The sequence below is a fragment of the Parambassis ranga genome, chromosome 17, assembly GCF_900634625.1.
Source record: "Parambassis ranga chromosome 17, fParRan2.1, whole genome shotgun sequence".
NCBI lineage: Eukaryota > Metazoa > Chordata > Actinopteri > Ambassidae > Parambassis > Parambassis ranga.
Window position 1 is genome coordinate 22,123,355 of NC_041037.1, and position 21,001 is coordinate 22,144,355.

General features: G+C 47.9%; 2 protein-coding genes across 2 annotated transcripts; both read left to right on the forward strand.

Annotated features, from left to right (window-relative positions):
- The first annotated feature begins 8,456 nt into the window (after positions 1 to 8,456).
- Positions 8,457 to 9,838, forward strand: LOC114449607 (zinc finger protein 79-like). Its single transcript, XM_028427418.1, has 2 exons — positions 8,457 to 8,745; positions 9,030 to 9,838. Exons 1-2 carry the CDS (start codon positions 8,562 to 8,564, stop codon positions 9,596 to 9,598), a joined length of 753 nt encoding a protein of 250 aa, XP_028283219.1. The 5' UTR covers positions 8,457 to 8,561; the 3' UTR covers positions 9,599 to 9,838.
- A 2,038-nt stretch (positions 9,839 to 11,876) lies between these two features.
- Positions 11,877 to 20,739, forward strand: LOC114449602 (nicotinamide/nicotinic acid mononucleotide adenylyltransferase 2). The gene is made up of 11 exons (XM_028427412.1): positions 11,877 to 12,131; positions 12,717 to 12,805; positions 14,400 to 14,467; positions 14,589 to 14,667; positions 14,773 to 14,899; positions 17,720 to 17,800; positions 17,886 to 17,930; positions 18,037 to 18,113; positions 18,488 to 18,589; positions 18,655 to 18,722; positions 19,020 to 20,739. The coding sequence occupies exons 1-11, from the start codon at positions 12,047 to 12,049 to the stop codon at positions 19,120 to 19,122; spliced, it is 924 nt and encodes a 307-aa protein (XP_028283213.1). The 5' UTR covers positions 11,877 to 12,046; the 3' UTR covers positions 19,123 to 20,739.
- The last annotated feature ends 262 nt before the right edge of the window (positions 20,740 to 21,001 follow it).

The following is a 21,001-nucleotide window of genomic DNA, read 5'->3' on the forward strand; positions in this document are numbered from 1 at the left end:
CTTCCAAATTACAGATATATAAGATTCTGGTGTCACGGACAGAGGCTAGTCTCGAATCCATTGGACTGAGTACCAGGGACACAGCGTGCCATATTTCTCAGTCGGCCAGAATCTAGAAAAGAAAGGCACTCTTGAGACTCATAAACTGTGAGTCGTCTGAGATAAAGACGACAAGACCAGAGAGTAGAGAGTAAATAATGAAATAACTGTGAGCCGTTCTTACACTGGACGGCAAGACCAGAGAATAAGTCCTGTGAGTTCATGAAGCACCCCTAAAGAGAAACAAAGAGAAGTGAAGATACAGTACTGACACACACACACCGAGCTCGCAGTATAAATGGGTAAAGCATGAGTGTGGAATGTGTATGAATGCCAGAGACGAGGTGAACTGAAGCAGCAGCACTGCTGGAAACCTTAATCGGTGTAAACGTAAAGCAGTGGCCTGTTGAAGTAGGTTCAATCACGAACTGGATTAGTGTTTTGTTGTGCACATACTTTTGTATATATTTCTGATGTGAACATAGTTTCTGAACTTTTCTAACATCATAGTTTTGTTAACTCTTCTGAGCACAGTTTTGCAAATAACACACTATTATTAAGCTTTAGTTTTAATTTTCACGTAATCACTTGACTGAGACTTTGATGACTGACGACATGGACGGAGAATTTAACAGACACTGTTGATGATGGGTGGGGTCCGAACAGCCCACTAAAAACAGTAGAAGCTCAACTGATTATTTTAGAGAAGGCGCTGCATCAGGCTTTTGACTCTAAAACTGCATCTGAAGAGATGACTCAGATGAGGGAGGCAGTCATTAATTTGTTGGGAGAAATAGGCCGTGGCATGAAAGATAGAGGTTGTTTACAGAAGGAGTTTTGGAGAAAGGAGGGTGAAGCGAAGGCAGAGAGGGAGAAGGCCAGGAAGAGTGCAGAGCAGTGTGGCTGGTCTAAGAAAGGGAGATTTAAGAGGGAGCAGGAAAAAGCAGAGGAGAAGAGAGCTCAGTGGGCGCGATGGGCTTTGATAGGTCAGGGTGTAACTCACCTCATGACTGAGAAGCCCAAAACACAGGATGCCAAAGCAGAAAAACCTAAGGATCCCCCACCGTATACACCACCCCCTCCTACTGCACCACCATCCTCTCATTCATCTGCTGGATTATATCCAGTTTTACAAATAACTCAAGGCACACTGGCCATAACAGACATGCCTGATTCCCCTGAGGCGTGGTCTGATGACAGCTCTCACACGTCCCAAGTAAGTAGTGTGTCTGCTTTACCCTCGGGAGTTAGCACCCGTGAAGGGCCTCCAGAGGCCCCTGACCTCTCACCTTTCCAGCTGCGAAAGGACAGAGAACTGAGCTGCGACAGAGCACTACGTGTTGCAGCTGAAGCCCCGCTGTCACACAGAATACAGACACCAGACATTGTGAACACAAAGCAGGGAGAAATAGACAAGGTGCAACAGTTGCAGGAAGAATTAAAGGAGTTGCGGGCACCACACACATATGCACACGCTAACCCCCAATTTGGAAACGCTACACTTCAGGTGGGAGGCGTGTGGAAAGATGGATCACAGGAAGGGAGGACAGCTGGAATTCAGATGCAGGTCGAGGGTGTTTGGTCCGCAGAGCAGGGAGAGACGTTTGAACTATTACAGAGACAGGCCAAGGCTACTGAGGAGTGGTTAAAAACACATGAAGCTGAACACTTAGCACACAGACGCAAAACACACCACATGACAACTAGATCTCAAGGACATGATAATACACAGACACTCAACCATCAGTTACCACTGATTCAAACTGAACACCAGATCAAATATCGTCCATTCCCACTAGGTGATGTACAGGCACTAGTGGATAAATTACCTCCAGTGGCCGAAGGTGGAGCAATGTGGCTGAGTCAACTTGACAGTCTGACAGCAGGCCACAGACTCGCTCTAGGTGATTTTCGGGCCGTTATTTCTAGGTGTCTTACAGCTTCAGAAGTGAGGGACATAGAGGAGGACGCCGCCACTACTAGACAGAGAGATGACACACCTTTCACTCAGGTCAGCACTGAAATAGGCAGAGCACTAAGAAATAAATATCCTCTGCCTGCTGGAGCCGCCGTTCCCACTTTGAGATGGGACCCCAAACAGAGTCCAAGAGAATATCTTAATCAAAGCAAAGACACATGGATCAAACACACCGGGTGCCACCCTGGTAACCCAGGCATTCAGAGGGTGTGGTACAGGACCGCCGTCCTAAACGGGGTTCCTGAGACCGTAAAAACTGCCATGGATAATAACCCAGACATGGCAGGGTGTGATTCCAGTGTGTGGGAGAGACATCTAGTACATCACTTGGCACGTGCCCAAGACGCAGCACAAGCTGACAGTAAGGATGTCCAGGATTTGCAAGCACAATTATTGAAACTACAATTGACTGAGGCCAGACAGAAGGCCAATGACAAAAAGAAAGATAAAAATAATAAAGTCATGGTTGTCACTGAAAGCTCTGACGCACCTCCTGTCACACCTTGGGTGCCTCCATCACCTTATTCTCCTGATTATCAGCAGCCTACGGGGTCCTACAGGGGGTACGGATCAGGGAGGGGCAGATGGAGAGACAGGCGCGGAAGGGGTGGAACACTTAGGGGACAGCCGAGGGGAGACCCAGGTCGTGACCGCTGCTATTACTGTGAGGAGTTGGGACACTGGGCCAAAGACTGTCCACACAGACAGGGACAGTATGCCCGAGGACGTGCTGCGTCTGGTCCACGGAGGGCTTCCTCCCGCCCCCCAGGACCTCCATTCACTGGACAGTTTCCTGTTTCCGGCTGGGAACAGTGGGATTGTGACTTCTCACAACACTGACACACCCCACAGAGCAGCTCAGATTACATCGGCACGGCAGACCCGATGTTATCTATGCAAGTAGAGGATGAGACACTGCCTTTTCTGGTGGATACTGGCGCCACCTGTTCTACACTGTTTCACTCATCTTCTATGGAATTGTCCAACAACTCTATCACTGTGATGGGCTTCTCTGGGGATAAACAGACTCTGCCTATAACCACTCCCATGACTGCTCAGCTGGGACATCAGACTGTTTCACACTGTTTTGTACACTCACCTCTTCTGCCTCTGAATATACTGGGGAGAGACTTGCTGATTAAGTTTGGAGCATCTATTTTGTGCGGCCCAGACGGGCTGACAGTGACACTGCCGGACGGCACCATGTTCCACTGTAATGTTGCAGACACAGGCGGACAATATCTGATGAGACCTGTGACTGACCCATGTGCTGACATCTACTGGGGCATGTTACATCCTGAAACTCCCCAGAACCCAGGAATCCTCTCTGCCTACCTGCAGTGGAAGCCCTGGATAGCGCAGGTCGAACCATATGTTTCTCCCCCTGACCCCCCTCATGTGACTCTATTTTATGACAGGCAGCAAACTGATTGGTACCATGAGAAGTTTGCGCACTCCCTAGAGGGACAGGACTGGTCTATTACAGTCCGAGACATTTTTGTGGCACCTGAGGGCGTGGCAGCCGGTGTGGACCTCACTCCAGAACAAATGTCTTGGTACATGATGAGTGACGAAGGGCATCCCCACGTCTCATTAGCCGTACATCCAAACCACCAGGCCAAAGAACTAGGTGGCATGGTTAAACGTGCCATGGGGCAATCAGACTGGCAACCCACACCTTTACCTCAAATCATGTATTCTCCATCTGCTAAAGCATACAAAATAACTGTTTCAACTATGAACACTGTCACTCTGGCACATGAACTGCTTGCTAGACATCATGGTAGAGAGAAAACTGATCATCCTCTGGCACAGGCTGTGATTGACAGCTTGCCACCACATTTATGGGCAGACGGTCCCACTGATGTGGGTCTGGTGGACTGTGAACCTGTGACGTTTCAGATTAACACACCAGGCCCTTTGTGGATACCACAGTATCCACACAAGCCAGCAGCCGGAGCTGGCATTGCAGATACTATTCATGGACTTTTTGAAAATGGCGTGCTGGAACTCTCTCACTCAGATTGGAACACTCCCATCCTACCTGTAGAAAAGAAAGGGACAGGTAAATATCGCATGGCACATGATCTGAGGGACATTAACGCTGCACTGTCAACCCCCACGGTACCAGTTCCGAATCCATACGTGGCATTGGCCCAACTGGATCCTTCACAGAGCTGGTTCACCTGCATAGATTTAGCTAATGCTTTCTTTTGTCTCCCTCTGGCACCTGAATGCAGAGACATTTTCTCATTCACATATCAGGGAACGCAGTATCGCTACACCAGGCTACCTCAAGGTTTTGCGCTCTCCCCCGGTATTTTTAATCAGGTTTTGAAACAGATACTCAGTCACTGCACCCTCCCAGAAAACACTACACTCATTCAGTACGTTGATGACCTTCTTATCGCAGCTCCAACGGCAGCAATCTGCCTGGATGCCACGCAGGCTGTTTTGCAACATCTGGCCACAGCTGGTTTTAAGGTCAGCAAATCTAAACTCCAATTAGTCAGGAAACAAGTTGCTTTCTTAGGACGCATTGTTTCACAAAAGGGGGTCAGCATATCGCCTTCACACAAATCTACCATTTTGCATCATCCGCGTCCTGACAAAGTGAAGGACATGCTCTCATTTCTCGGTCTGACTGGCTACAGTAGAAACTTTGTTGCTAACTACACTGGCCTCACACAACCTCTCAGAGACCTTGTCAAAGAACATGGCATGCGTAATGTGTCAGCTCGCCTAAATTGGACGCAGGCCGCGGAACAAGCATTCATTGCTCTTAAACAATCTTTGGCCACTGCAGCAGAACTAGCCACACCTGACTACACTTTACCTTTCTATTTGGATGTCTCTGGAACGGATGCCTGCATCAATGGCATCCTGTTCCAGAGAAAAGGGGGAGAAAGACTAATACTGATGTACATCAGTGTCCCCCTGGACAACATGGAGAAAAGACACCCTCAATGCACACAACACGCAGCAGGAATAGCTAAGCTAATTCAAAAACCGCACACATGGTCATGGGACACCAGCTGTAAGTACTGACAACACATAGTGTAGTGGCATACGTGAACTCAGAGACATTCACACTCACCTCATTGAGACAGAGGAGGTTGAGCAAGATTTTAGAAGCACCAAACATCACCTTCACACATGATGGTATAAACATGGCAGAGCAGATAGGAGCTGGAGAGCCACACACATGTGTAGAGAGGGTAACCAGAGAAGAAAAAGTCAGAATGGATTTACAGGCCACACTACTAACAGAGGCCAGAAATCTGTTCACAGATGGGTGCTGTTTTAGACATGACACAGAAGGACTCAGAGCAGCATACGCGGTTGTTGAAGACACAGGGGAAGAAATGAGAACACTGAAAGCAGAAAGATTAGAGGGACAGCAGTCAGCGCAGAGAGCCGAGGTGAGGGCAGTGATTGAGGCACTAAAGATAGGTCAAGGACAGGACATCAATGTTTTTACTGACTCAGCATATGCGGCAGGAGCAGTGCATGTGGAATTAGGGCAATGGCTGAGAGCAGGTTTTCTCACTGCAACTAACAAACCTATACGGCATGAGGCTGAAATGAGAGAGCTTGCTGAAGCTCTGTTGTTGCCTAGCAAAGTGGCTGTGATTAAGTGCAAAGGTCATGGAGCAGGAACTGACAGGGTCACAAGAGGAAACAATGCAGCAGATCAGGCAGCAAAACAGGCAGCAGGCTATGTTGAGCGAATGATTTTTATGTGTTCAGAAACAGACTTGCCTCCCCCTGTTGATTGGACTGATTTGATGCAATTGCAAAACAAAGCCTCTCCACAGGAAAAAACACTGTGGAAAGCTAGAGGGGCGACTGACACAGGAGGAGTATGGAGAGGGCCTGACGGACGCCCCATACTGCCACCTGGACTGAGACAGACTGCCATGGAGGAAGCGCATGGGGTAGGCCATGTGGGGTGTCGTGACAAACTGTTATTAAATTTCTGATTAACACCTACATCCCTAGACATGGTTTTCCGAAAAAAAAAAAAAAAGAAGCATGCTTTTGGTACTGTTTATCATTCACAATCTCAAGGAAAGGTGGAAAGAATGAATCAAACCTAAAACAAAAATTGGCCAAAATCTGTGCACAGACCAAATTTATATGGGTTCAAGTATTATCTATTGTATTGATGTTCTGGTAATAACGCCATATAATCTACACCTTATGAGCTTCTTACAGGTCGACAGTTTCCTGGACCAGCTGGCCGGCTGAGACTGAAGAAGCATGCAGTATGGTATTAATATAAACCATAATATAATGAATTTGAAGCTTTGGTGTTAGAATTTGTATTACAGGAGAAAGGAGAGATGGTGAGTCCAGAAGGAGCCACACACAGCTGAGTGGGTCCTCCTGAAGGTGATAAAAGGAAGTGGTCGGAGCCGAGGTGGACAGGTCCCTACCAAGTGACGGAACGCACCTCTCACGCGGTTCGGCTGAGAGGAAAGGGGGACACCTGGTATCACTGGAGCCAGTGCGCAGGCGCAGAGGAGCCTCAACGCTCTCTACAGGACGTCCAAACTGATCTGAGGGCACAGAAGTCTGAATCGGCTGATTCAGACACAGATCCTGTCACAAAAGGGGCAGAATAATCCCCTGACAGAGATCAAGGATCCCGGGTAGTCTAACCCCAGGGATCCGAAGAAAGAAGACACATCCTGAGGACGAGAGGACCAGAGGACCAGACGGGGGCTGGATGGACGAGGCAGACGGACAGGAACACATACATGAACTTATAAAATTTTGAACAATTTTGTACATTCTAACTGACAATTGTCATTATATTTGAGCTGTTAGGAGTATCTGGGGGCGGGAACGGTGAAAGACCGACCGATTAAAATACCCCCACATACTATGATGTATAACATGTATTTGTTTTCTTGTTAGGATAACCATATTAGGGTTGTTCATAATTTTTTTTTGATCTATTGGTTACACTGCGAGTTCCCTGGACAGAGGTGTAATACTACATATTCATTTTTATATTAATCTTTATACTGTTCTACTTGTTACTTATATTATTCTTATATTATCCCATTGTTGGCAGAGGACTTGGAGGACGATCTGATTTTCAATGCAGGGATTTAAACTTTGCCATCACGTTTCGTTTTATGTACTCACATGATATGTTTTTAATACACTACATTTTTCACAGAGTTTTTTCTTTTTGCACCTTCATTAATGGTTTTGACACGCATACACACACACCAGGTGTTTGGACATTTACTCACAGTGTTGTTACATATAGATGTCACTTTTACCCATAGTTTTGTTTGATTACACACAGTGTTTCCTATTTGCTGATGTGACCGTTTGTTGTTTCTTTTTCCTTATATTTCTGAGTGTTGGACTCTTAGTAGAGTCCAAAAGGGGGAATTGTGGAAATATATGGTCAAACTTGGTCAAAATATATGTTTGTTTGCACATATGGTAAAAGTGTATGGTTGCTCATAGATCGAGACCTCTGACTGAGGCCATAAAGCATTCTGATGTTTAATGGTTAGTTTAGAAATTCGAACTGCAAACCCCTAGTTGACCCAGAGATGTAACCAAAGAGACAAGATATACTCAAGGCCGTAACAGGAGGATCTGTGAGAATACACACACACCCTCACATCTGAGATGTGAGTGGGAGAACTTCAATGTCTTTTAGTTTCGTATACGCCTTCCACCTTGTGATTATTGAATATGCATGTTTAACTGAAAAACATTACCTTTTATGCCTTTCTATGTAAATGTAACCACACCTTGTTGTAAGATTAATAAAACGAGCCTAACGCATGGGACGGACAGAATGCAAATGGTCAGCTGCAGGAGCAGATCGCGGGGTCTGTATTGAGCTGTGCATTCTCCCTTTATATAAAGGCGAAACTGAAACTGATCAGTACTGGTTTTCATTCAATGTTCTGTGCTTCGGGGACGGAGTCTGGGAATCCGGGGTGACCAGATTAGGTCACAACAATATGTGTGCTAATTTTCATAATCCTGTGTCAAACTAGCCAGAGGGGCTACGCGTTGGGGCCATTTTCCTATGTGCGTTTCAAAAGTCAGCAAATTTCAAATTTTTTCAGGTGAATGAATTTTTCTACCGAGTCTGGTGAGTCTGAGCCTGTTGAGGCCCAAACATGTGATCTCAGGGGGGGGGTAATAATCCTAGGGTTTCAATAGGGCTCTTGCACCATTCGGTGCTCGGGCCCTAATAATCCTGTAGCTGTGGACCGAAGTGATCCAGCAAAGCAGGTCGGTGCTGGATCAGTGCGGTCCGGCCCCCTTCTCTGCTGACACGGAGTGACCCAGTGGCTGAGCAGCTCTGGGCGGAGATCATCAGATATTAGAAAGACATGTGATGTGAATAGTTTGCGATATTATCAGACAAATGTCCGCACAGAGCGGTAGACTGTCCCTTCGGGGTTTCCGTAGTGTTGTGGTCCTATACTTCCGGGTTCTCTTTGAACGCAGCAGCCCCCTTTCTTTTCCTGGCAGCGGGTCTTCTTGGTGACGGATCGATATGACTGAGGTCAGAGCCCCGGCCGTGGAGTTTCTGAGGGAGTTCATCAGCGAGCGGCTCACCGCGGCGGCGGCCGAGATCTTCCGAGTGTTCGAGCAGACCGTGGTCCAGTACGAGCAGGAGCTGGACCGGCAGCGTCGGCTGCTGCACAGCACCTGGAGTCCGGAAGTACGGCTGCTAGCAGGTATGCACGGCTAACAGGCTAGCTGCTAACAGGCTAGCTGCTAACAGGCTAGCTGCTAACAGGCTAGCTGCTAACAGGCTAGCTGCTAACAGGCTAGCTGCGGTTATAATCACATGAGGTTAATCAGAGCTGGTGACGCTGCTTGGAGGAGCAGAGAAACGTCATAAAACGGTCCAATGAAAATGACCTGGATGACGGAGACTCTTCATCCTCTGTCATCAGAACAAGGATGAGGAGTTAGCATGTTCCAAGTTAACCCCTCACGTCCTGTCTGTCCCCTGCAGAGCCCCCACAGCAGCATGTCTGTCAGGAGGACCAGGAGGACCCTCCACACGCTGAAGAGGAGGCAGCGTGCAGCGGTGAGGAGGCAGAGCTCGTCCTGAAGCAGGAGACGGACCTCGCTGTGGTGACCCCTCCATATGAGGAGCAGCTCCCCTCTCACAGCTCTCAGGATCAGGACGAAGGCCAGCATGTGGACCCGGGGTCCCACATGAGTCCCAGTGACATCGCAGAGCGCTGTGCCGTGTCAGAGAGTCAGTGCGACACTGAGGCGGCTAAAAGACCGATAACATGTGACGTCTGTGGGAAAACCTTCAAGTTCAAGTACGCCATGAAGAACCATTACAGAATCCACACGGGGGAGAAGCCGTACTGCTGCTACACCTGCGGGAGGAGGTTCAGCGACTCCTCCACCTTCAGAAGGCACACCAACATCCACACGGGCGAGAGGCCGCACTCCTGCCAGATATGTGGGAAGAGCTTCAGTCGAAACACTCATTTGACCGTCCACATGAAAACACACACGGCCGGCCGGCCGCCCCGGTGGAGGAGGAAGCCCCGGGCCTCGGTCTGAGCGGCTCCAGAGGGGGTCCCGAAACATCATGGGTCCACTCAGAGACCCACTCAGAGACCCACGCAGAGATCCACTCAGAGACCAGAGACCCACTCAGAGATCCACTCAGAGACCCACGCAGAGACCAGAGACCCACTCAGAGATCCACGCAGAGACCCACCGGGAGCTGCTGTGACTGAGTTACTGAGAATGAGCGCTCTGCTTTTGTCCAAAGTCTGAAAAATCTTCTGCAACGTAGTGTTGAAAAGAAGGGGGGGGGGGTGAGGAGGAGGGGGAGGGGGAGGAGGTGGGGGAGGAGTGGGTGGTGCCAGTTCTGGTGCTGCCTGACACCAACAGCCCGACACATGCAGCTGCTCCATGACTGCCTGCCCGATCTGTCAGGTTGTGTGTCTGTTTGTGTTGTTGTGACAGACTTTGTGTTTACCTTGTTAGTTTGTGTGAATAAATGACGCTCACCGACCGCACTGTGCCTCCGTCAGTCCTTACAGTCAGTCAGCCAATCACGTGGCAGCAGCTGGCTGCAGCTCAGCGTGTAGAGGAAGGCTGGATGAACTTCATCAGCCCTCTGGAGACTTGCAGCAACAGCAGGTAAAACGAAGGGTTAAAGTGAGGAAGTAGCAGTGTAGACACACACAGCTCTGTGCAGACTAGCACAGGTCCAGAGTGTCTGGTCCTGGTCCTAGTCCTGGTCCTGGTCTCCTGCCTTTGGGAAATTTCTTAAATAACTTTTATTTAACACCTTTAAAACGTGACGGAGGGTTCAAACATGAGGTTAGAGCAGACACACTGCAGCCTGACTCCGCCCTGACTCCACCCTGACACTGATGCTGCCTGAGTGTCCTCTGCAGTGGTGGAAAGTAACTAAGTATTTGTACTTTGTTCCTGTACTTAAGTAAAGTTTTATGTATTTGTACTTCAGTAAAAATCACAGCTCATCCTTCCTCCTCTGACTCCATGCTGCAGCTGTCCCCTGTCCTTTCTCCTCCACTACATGTCTCCAGTGTCTGTAGTTCCTTGTTCCATGTGATGAACACAGTATGGACTGATGTGAGGTCAGACTCTGCATGGAGCAGCTGTGTTTCTATAATGAGCCTCAGTCATGATGCCGGTGCTCTGGCTCAGTGAGCTAACTAGTTAGCTGCTGTCTGCTAACACAGGTCCATCCATGAATGTGTGATGAACATGAATCATCACATGAATCTACAGCAGGAACACTGACACAGTAAACATGCTGAATGCCTGTTTGTTATCAGCAGCCTCTCTGTTCACTTGATGCCCACAGCCTGCCTCATGACACACAGACCTGTCCACAGCCTGCCTCAGGACACACAGACCTGTCCACAGCTGCTTCTGGACATGGACATTAACTACACATGCTCCATTTTACTGTGATTATTTAACCTGTTCACATCCTTTGGAAATCAATCATATATATTCAGTGTGTGTACTTTTACTTTGAATACTTTAAGTACATTTAAAAGTACTTAAGACTTTTACTTAAGGAGGATTGTTGATGCAGCACTTCTACTGGAGTATATGTTTTGCTGGGTATTTGTACTTTTACTTAAGTACTGAGCTTCAGTCCTTCCTCCACCTCTGGTCCTCTGAAGACGATGTGACAGGAACAGATGAAGACTGCTCCTCTTCACACACTGACAGCCGAAACACAGTTCTGATAGACAGTGAGCTCTCACACACACACACACACACACACACACACACTGCTTGTTTTTAATCCCTGTGTGAGTCTTCAGATGATAATCTGCAGCGTGTGGATCTGGGTCACGTTAAGGTTCCACAGCTTCTCGGCTCGGTGCCGCAGATTCTGCTGATATCAGTCACAGCGGCTGCAGCTCCAGGCGCAGTAGCGCCACCTGCTGACCTGCAGGGAGTCACAGCGTTTTGTCCTCGTGTTTGTGTTTGATGGTGTGTTTTTCTCAGGACAGCGGGTCAGTGTGAGCTGAGGACCGTGGATCCATCATGAGGACTGTGACATCATGAGGACCGTGGATCCATCATGAGGACCGTGGATCCATCATGAGGACCGTGGATCCATCATGAGGACCGTGACATCATGAGGACCGTGGATCCATCATGAGGACCGTGGATCCGTCATGAGGACCAGCTCCCTGGAGGCCCGGGCTGTCCCTCTGGACGTCACGTGATGGACATGTTCGGGTCCTCACCTGGTCAGTCCGTCTCTGTGGCTCCTGGACGTTTGACCTGTGTCGTCACGTGAACGGCGCGCAGGCCGCGCGCAGCAGTGTGCGTGCCTCTTTAACGCGCTGACGCTGCTTCCTCCTGCCGCAGCCTCTCCAGCCTCGCCTCTCTCTCTCTCCCTGCCTCTCATCCTTTCTCTCTCTCTCTGCGGCGGCTGTCTCCTACAAACATCACAGAACCACACGGCACCGGGACCGGGACGGGCCGGTACACGGGACTGAAAACACGATGACAGAAACCACCAAGACCCACGTCATCCTGCTGTCGTGCGGCAGCTTCAACCCCATCACCAAGGGACACATCCATATGTTCGGTGAGCATCTGTGAGGGGGAGGGGGGCTGTGTGTGTTTGGATAAACATCATCAGAACCCTCCGGATGAGCCGCAGTGTGGGTCCGCTGGAGCCTGGACGGGCCGTGTGCGCGCCGTCAGGCCGCCAGGCCGCGTCCAGCAGGGCGGTGCTGAAGCGGCTCCACCAGACCCACAATGAGACCGGCAGATAACCCGAATCCCCGCCGATCACTCCGCGATGTGTGGCGCAGAAAGGCCAGAAACCGAACCTCCGGAACCAGCGCGCGTGTGTGCGCGCGAGCGGGGGTTTCCTGCGTCATCAGCTCCGGATTACAGGAAGTCATGTTTACACATGTTGTTATATTATTGACTCATCCAGACCCGGCTCTGACCCGGTACCCACACGGCGTGGGACGGGTTAAACAGAGCTCCAGCTGTGGTGACTTCAGAGAGAGATGAGGGTTCCATGTTCGCCTCAGCTGTTCAACAGTTAAAGCTCAGTTCACATGTGACAGAGGGTTTGTTATGGTCAGCCAATCAGAGTCAAGAACAGCTGATTGATCACCTTTAATCATTGTTAACATTTATCTTGTGTGTTTCTTTGCAGAAAAAGCCAGAGAATACCTGCATAAGACGGGACGCTTCATTGTGATTGGAGGGATCATCTCACCCGTGCACGACTCCTACGGAAAGCCTGTGAGTCCAGACCAAGTCCTTAAAGCTGCAGGTCACAGTCTGACCTGAGGGGGGCAGTGTGGGGTTCAGGGCTGATCTCCTATATAGAGCCTCCGCCATGTTGTAGTGCTGTCTGAAATCTTAGTGAGGAATGATAGACCCCATATAGGGCCCTCAATGTATCCCACAATGCATCATTAAAAGTAGTGTCCATCCCATGGTCATTATTTTAATGACATGTCCCATCATGCATTGCACAGACCTGCAGGAAGAAACGTTAGCTGTCTTATGTGTTTGCTGAGCGGTGACAGAAAATGACGGAGGTGGAGTCTGAAATGTCGGTGTCAGGTCATGACAGTGGGGTCACAGTGGGGTCACTGTGTGGCGGCCTACACTGAGCTCCACCTGAGGGGGTCAGGGAGTGAGTTCAGACACAGTCCCCCACTGTGATCCAAGATGGATGGACCCTCTGTGACGTCACCTTTAGGTTTAGCTCAGTGTGGAGGCCCCATCTGTCACCATGTTGGCAACACCTATCTCCACCTACCTTCTAAATATGGGCAAAGGGGCGGGGCATGTGCTGCATGGAGACAACTCTCAAGTGGCCATTAAAGGAACTGCAGTTCTTTCTGATTGGTTTAAACTCAGACACAGCGACACGGCAGCGAGGCTGTTGAAGTTGTCACAATAACACAAAGCACCTGTGTGTGTCCACTTTACTGAAGAAAAATGATTGATAATGGATGGTTTCCATGGCAACGGCTCTGCAGGTGAGGGTGAACCTGAGCATGGAGACAACAGATTTATTCCTCACACTCTGATGGAGTACCACAGGGCTATGTAAAAGGCCCCCCACACACAGACAGTTGTCTGTGTGTGTGTCTGTCTGTGTGTGTCTCTCAGTGTGTGTGTGTCTCTGTGTCTGTGTGTCTGTGTGTGTCTCTGTGTGTGTCTGTCTGTGTGTGTGTCTCTCAGTGTGTGTGTGTCTCTGTGTCTGTGTGTTTCTCTGTGTGTGTCTCTCAGTGTGTGTGTGTCTCTGTGTCTGTGTGTGTCTGTGTGTTTCTCTGTGTGTGTCTCTCAGTGTGTGTGTGTCTCTGTGTCTGTGTGTGTCTCTGTGTGTGTCTGTGTGTTGTCAGTAGATCACAGTCCTTGCAGCTGCAGCTCCAGTAGTCTCCCTCTTGCTGCTGGAGTTAATGAAGTCTTCTTGTCCTACTTTTGCTCTGCGCTGTAGAAACACATCATGAATAATAGATGCCACAGAAATCCAGTTTCAGCCACATCAGGAGTCTCTGCTGCTGCTTTCAGACTGAATCGTGTGTTTCCTGCAGCTGATGGTTGATGATGGAGGTGACCTCATCACACACAGTCAGTCACCAACAGCAATGGAGAAAAATACAGAGATGGTTGAAATGAGTCCTGTTGGGTCTGCTGTGCTGTAATTACTTCTGCCTCTCTGGATTGACTGACTCGGGCTCACTGCTCCACCTAGTGGCTGAAAATTGGTATAAATTAGCTGGTTAGCATGCTAATTACAGCAGGTGCTCGGGTCATCTTGGTGGATCTTTGTGGGTTAATGTCAGCTCCAGGCTGATGGAGCTGCTCTGTGTCTCTGTAGGGTCTTGTGCACAGCAGACATCGTCTCACCATGTGTCAGCTGGCTGTGCAGTCCTCTGACTGGATCAGGTGAGATGTCCTCAATATTGTTGTGATCAATAAAGACAGAACTTCCTGTTTCACATAAAAGCTCTCATTTCACTCACTGATGTGTTTGTGTTTCTCTACCTGTGTGTGTGTGTTGGTGCAGGGTGGACCCCTGGGAATGTTACCAGGACACCTGGCAGACCACCTGCAGCGTGCTGGAGCATCACCGTGACCTAATGAAGGCGAGTCCTCAGCACGTTTCCACATTTTTCTGATGGATGAAGAGCAGATGCAACGTTTCTGGTCTGAATCGAGCTTCTAAGTTCACCGGTGTTTCTGTCTCACAGAGAGTCACTGGCTGTATTCTGTCCAACGTCAACACGCCGTCAACCACACCTGTGATCGGTCAGCCACAGAACCAGACTTCACCCATCTACCAGAACCACAACAACATGAACCACAAACCCACAGCCAGTAAGGGAACCAAACCCTATGATGATGATGATGAAGATGATGTTAATGAGGATGATGATAAGATAAGATAATCCTTTATTAGTCCCCCACAAGGGGATGATGATGATGATATGATGATGAGGATGATGATGTTAATGAGGATGATGATAAGATAAGATAATCCTTTATTAGTCCCCCACAGGGGGATGATGATGATGATGATGATGATGATGTTAAGATAAGATAAGATAATTTATTAGTCCCCCACAAGGGGATGATGATGATGGTGATGAGGAAGATAATAGTGATGATGATGATGATGGTGGTGATGAGGAAGATAATAGTGATGATGATGATGGTGATGAGGAAGATAATAGTGATGATGATGATGGTGATGGTGATGAGGAAGATAATAGTGATGATGATGATGGTGATGAGGAAGATAATAGTGATGATGATGATGGTGATGGTGATGAGGAAGATAATAGTGATGATGATGATGATGGTGAGGAAGATAATAGTGATGATGATGATGATGGTGGTGATGAGGAAGATAATAGTGATGATGATGATGGTGATGAGGAAGATAATGAGGAAGATAATAGTGATGATGATGATGGTGATGAGGAAGATAATAGTGATGATGATGATGGTGATGAGGAAGATAATAGTGATGATGATGATGGTGATGGTGATGAGGAAGATAATAGTGATGATGATGATGATGGTGAGGAAGATAATAGTGATGATGATGATGATGGTGGTGATGAGGAAGATAATAGTGATGATGATGATGGTGATGAGGAAGATAATAGTGATGATGATGATGGTGATGGTGATGAGGAAGATAATAGTGATGATGATGATGGTGATGAGGAAGATAATAGTGATGATGATGATGGTGATGAGGAAGATAATAGTGATGATGATGATGGTGATGGTGATGAGGAAGATAATAGTGATGATGATGGTTATGGTTATGATGAGGATGAGGAAGATGATAAGGATGATGGTGATGATGATGATGGTGGTGGTGATGAGGATGATGATGATGATAATGAGGATGGTGATGATGATGATCGTGGTGGTGATGAGGATGATGATGAGGATGGTGATGATGATGATGGTGGTGGTGATGAGGATGATGATGATGATAATGAGGATGGTAATGATGATGATGATTAAAAGTCAGATGATGATGATGGTGATGAGGATAGTGATGATGATGGTGGTGGTGATGAGGAAGATAATAGTGATGATGATGATGGTGATGAGGAAGATAATAGTGATGATGATGATGGTGATGAGGAAGATAATAGTGATGATGATGATGGTGATGGTGATGAGGAAGATAATAGTGATGATGATGATGGTGATGAGGAAGATAATAGTGATGATGATGATGGTGATGGTGATGAGGAAGATAATAGTGATGATGATGATGATGGTGAGGAAGATAATAGTGATGATGATGATGATGGTGGTGATGAGGAAGATAATAGTGATGATGATGATGGTGATGAGGAAGATAATAGTGATGATGATGATGGTGATGGTGATGAGGAAGATAATAGTGATGATGATGATGGTGATGAGGAAGATAATAGTGATGATGATGATGGTGATGAGGAAGATAATAGTGATGATGATGATGGTGATGGTGATGAGGAAGATAATAGTGATGATGATGATGGTGATGAGGAAGATAATAGTGATGATGATGATGGTGATGGTGATGGTGATGAGGAAGATAATAGTGATGATGATGGTTATGGTTATGATGAGGATGAGGAAGATGATAAGGATGATGGTGATGATGATGATGGTGGTGGTGATGAGGATGATGATGATGATAATGAGGATGGTGATGATGATGATCGTGGTGGTGATGAGGATGATGATGAGGATGGTGATGATGATGATGGTGGTGGTGATGAGGATGATGATGATGATAATGAGGATGGTAATGATGATGATGATTAAAAGTCAGATGATGATGATGGTGATGAGGATAGTGATGATGATGGTGGTGGTGATGAGGATGATAATGAGGATGGTGACGATGATGATGGTGGTGATGATGATGGTGGTGGTGGTGATGAGGATGATGATGATGATAATGAGGATGGTGATGATGATGATGATGGTGATGATGATGAGGATGGTGATGATGATGAGGATGATGATTAAAAGTCGGATGATGATGATGAGGATGATGATGTTAATGAGGATGATGATAAGATAAGATAATCCTTTATTAGTCCCCCACAGGGGGATGATGATGATGGTGATGAGGAAGATAATAGTGATGATGATGATGATGATGATGGTGATGAGAAAGATAATAGTGATGATGATGATGATGATGGTGATGAGAAAGATAATAGTGATGATGATGATGGTGATGAGAAAGATAATAGTGATGATGATGATGGTGATGAGGAAGATAATAGTGATGATGATGATGGTGGTGGTGATGAGAAAGATAATAGTGATGATGATGATGGTGATGAGGAAGATAATAGTGATGATGATGATGATGGTGGTGATGAGGAAGATAATAGTGATGATGATGATGATGATGGTGATGAGGAAGATAATAGTGATGATGATGATGGTTATGGTCATGATGAGGATGAGGAAGATGATAAGGATGATGGTGATGATGATGATGGTGGTGGTGATGAGGATGATGATGATGATAATGAGGATGGTGATGATGATGATGAGGAGGATGATGATGATGAGGAGGATGATGATGATGGTGATGAGGAGGATGATGATGATGTGGAGGATGATGATGATGATGATGATGGCCTGCATTGTCCTTCCTCCTGTCAGTCAAGCTGTGGGGGAAGATCAGTGAGAGCCTGGGTAAAATCTGCTGTGTCCACCCGCACATCGAGCGCTTCACCTTCGTCGGTAAGAACACCTGAACAGAATGGAGCAGCAGACAGTTCCTAAACTGAGCAGACTGAAGGTTCTCTGTGTGTGTGTGTGTCCTCAGATGAAAATGCTAACCTGGGCACTGCGATGCGGTACGAGGAGATTGGTGAGTGCCCCCCCTGTCTGTGCCGTCCCTCCTCTTCCTCCTGATCCGGTAAACGTGACGTTTACTGAGGACTGTCTCTCTCCTCCCGCCTGTTTGTCGTCTGTAGAGTTGCGCATCTTGCTCCTGTGTGGCAGTGATCTCCTGGAGTCTTTCTGCATCCCTGGCCTGTGGAAGGACAGTGATGTAAGCACGCCGTAACCCCACCCACTCACATGTAGCCCCACCCCGTCTACATGTAACCCTGCCCAGTCTGTCCCATCCTTCCCTGTTGAAGTTGAGAACTAAAAGTTGCAGCTAACTTTTCCTTGGTGGGTGGAGTTCCTGCTGTGATCAGAGTGGATGATTCATCCACCGGTTTTTATACACGTTCTAATTTGTGCATAAAAACATCACAAAAAAGTGTTTGTGGGAAACAGAAGCTCCTTCATCCTTCGTCCTGGTAACCCAGGACACAGAACTCATCTCCCTCTGCAGTGGTTTAATGGTGCTGACTGCAGGACCAGCTCCACCCTCACTGAGACCTGCTGGAGCTCTGACGGCGCTCTCTGTGCTTTCAGATGGAGGTCATCGTTGGGGAGTTTGGGATCGTGGTGGTTCCTCGTGATGGAGCCGACACGGAGAGGATCATGAACCATTCCTCCATCCTGCGCAAGTTCAAGGTCAGCGCCTGCCAGCTGCAGCCAGCATTCAAGGTAACATTTTCACACTCTGATCTTTGTTTCAGGACAACATCACTGTGGTGAAGGACGCCGTGACCCACCCGATGTCCATCGTCAGCTCCACCAAGAGCAGGTATGACTCCAATCAGCCACAGCTGGCTGGGTTAGCCTGATCGTAGTGTTTGAGCCTCACACACCCTCCATGTGTCCCAGTTCAGGGCCCGCATCCTTCTGACAGCCACAGATCAAAATACAGGTTGCTAGGCAACAGCGACAGCATGTAGTTAGAGGCAGGATGTCTTTCACAGGTCAGGACGTGCTGTTCAACACCCATCAGGTCCATGAAAGGCTCACTGTAGATGTTAGAAATGATGATGATGGGCAGTGTTTAAAATCTCACCTGACCTCTGACCCCTGCTGCCCCCCCCAGACTGGCCCTGCAGCACGGTGACGGCCATGTCGTGGACTACCTGAGTCAACCCGTCATCGACTACATCCTGCAGAGTCAGCTGTACATCAACGCCTCTGGATAGAGACGCCCCCGCATGAAAACAGGAAACATGGAGGGGGGGGGCATCTGTATAAATATAACCCCTCCCCCATCCAAACTTTACTTCCTAGTCTGTCTTCTGTGTCAAACATATACTCTGACAGGAGCATCGGTCTGTCTGTGTCATGTGACTTTAATGTGGGGGTGGGGGGGCAGTGTTTTCTCTCTCAGTTTCTTGATTAAAGCATGACGCACAGCTGAGCATGCTCAGTGTGAAAACCATGACAGGCTAACAGGGCTTCATGCAAGAACCGCCAGGGTGTGACCAGGACCCGATCTGGGTCAATGAGCTGACCAGATCCTAAATCTTAGTCTAAACTGACCCGTCCAATCCGGCACGCCTCCAAACGGCGCCGCATCTCCCCATGTGACAGACATCATACTGCACATGCTCAGATTGCTTCTGACCCGCTCAGGTACCCACTGATAATCAATGTGCAATACCACAGACGGCCACCAGAGGCTGGTTCAGATGGAAACACCAACCTGACAAGCCTCTCTGCCTTTTTCTCTGCCATGACCACAGGGGGGCAGCAGATACATTAGATGTGATCCTCCCAGTAAAATTGACTCCGATACGCCTGACACCATGAATGTGTTCCAGCTCCACACCTGGACCCTCAGGGCGTCCATCTTTGTTCACAGCTCGAGTTCTGGCATGAAGTCCGCCGCTCTCCTTCCTCCTGCTTCAATCCGCAGGCCACAGGTAACCATAGCAACAGCTGCGGTAAAACTTTGACCTGGAGTTCAGGGGAGTTTAAACACATTAAGAGATGTCAGGGCACCGTTGGACATGATGAAGGCGATGACGATGGTTTGTAAAGCTCAGATCCTCAGCAGCAGCAGCAGCAGCCATGTTGTTGTTGTTGTTGTTGTTGTTGTTGTTGTTGTGGGGTTTTCCTCTTTGTTCGCTCCTGTTCTTACACTGCATGCGTAGACATTTGGTTTGGCATGAATGTTTATCACTCGTTAGGTTCTGTTGTGAACGTGTTTGCAAAAAAAAAAAAGTGACAAAGAAAAAATAAACGTACAGAAATCTACGAACAAACCCAGGCTGCAGTGGGACCGCCGGCTCCCACGCCTCTGCATTCCCTGTCCACTGTAAACGTACGGGTTCATCCATGAGTGTGTGTGTGTCTGTGTGTGTGTGTGTGTGTGTGTGTGTGTGTGTGTGTGTGTGTGTGAGTGTGTGTGTGAGTGTGTGTGTGTGTGAGTGTGTGTGTGTGTCTGTGAGTGTCTGTGTGTGTGTGTCTGTGTCTGTGTGTGTGTGTCTGTGTGTGTGTGTCTGTGTGTGTGTGTCATGTTTTCCTGCTTTTCTGTATAAATCTGCTTTTCATTGTGCTGGTTTCTTCTGATTGTAAACTGTGAGGCACTGGAATGTCATTTAAATGTGTGAGTGTGTGAGTGTGAGTCTCTGTGCGTGTGTGTGTGTGTGTGTGTGGATTATTCAGCACAAATATGCATTTAAGTTGTTGACAGACAAACATCTGAGAACAGATCATGAAGTTTTGAATGTTCAGACTTGTGTTCGTAGGTTTAACCTGTGCTATGTTCAAGCGCCCCCTGCTGCCAAAATAAAACATTTCTTTGACAATATCAACTCAGTCCACTTATTAACCCTGTCCAGGCCAGACTCAGTCATCCAGGTGTTTGTACTGTAGAAGAGGTCAGAGCGGTGAACCTGGTGGAGCTGATGGTGTAATGTGTTTGTTAGCTTAGCATTAGCTTTTAGCTTCTGGTGATCATGTTCAGGCTTCAAACATCCTAAAGTGGAGTTCATCAGTGAAGAACTACACCTGAGAGGATCAATGACTTTATTGATTTACTGCAGGGTCCAGATCAGAAAAAGAAGCCATGAAAGT

Coding starts and splice junctions, on each gene's coding strand:
- LOC114449607 (XM_028427418.1), top strand. CDS start 8,562: ATGACTGAGGTCAGAGCCCCGGCCGTGGAGTTTCTGAGGGAGTTCATC. Junction 8,746..9,029: donor GGAAGTACGGCTGCTAGCAG/GTATGCACGGCT, acceptor TGTCCCCTGCAG/AGCCCCCACAGCAGCATGTC.
- LOC114449602 (XM_028427412.1), top strand. CDS start 12,047: ATGACAGAAACCACCAAGACCCACGTCATCCTGCTGTCGTGCGGCAGC. Junction 14,668..14,772: donor ATCACCGTGACCTAATGAAG/GCGAGTCCTCAG, acceptor TCTGTCTCACAG/AGAGTCACTGGCTGTATTCT. Junction 18,590..18,654: donor CCATCCTGCGCAAGTTCAAG/GTCAGCGCCTGC, acceptor TCTTTGTTTCAG/GACAACATCACTGTGGTGAA.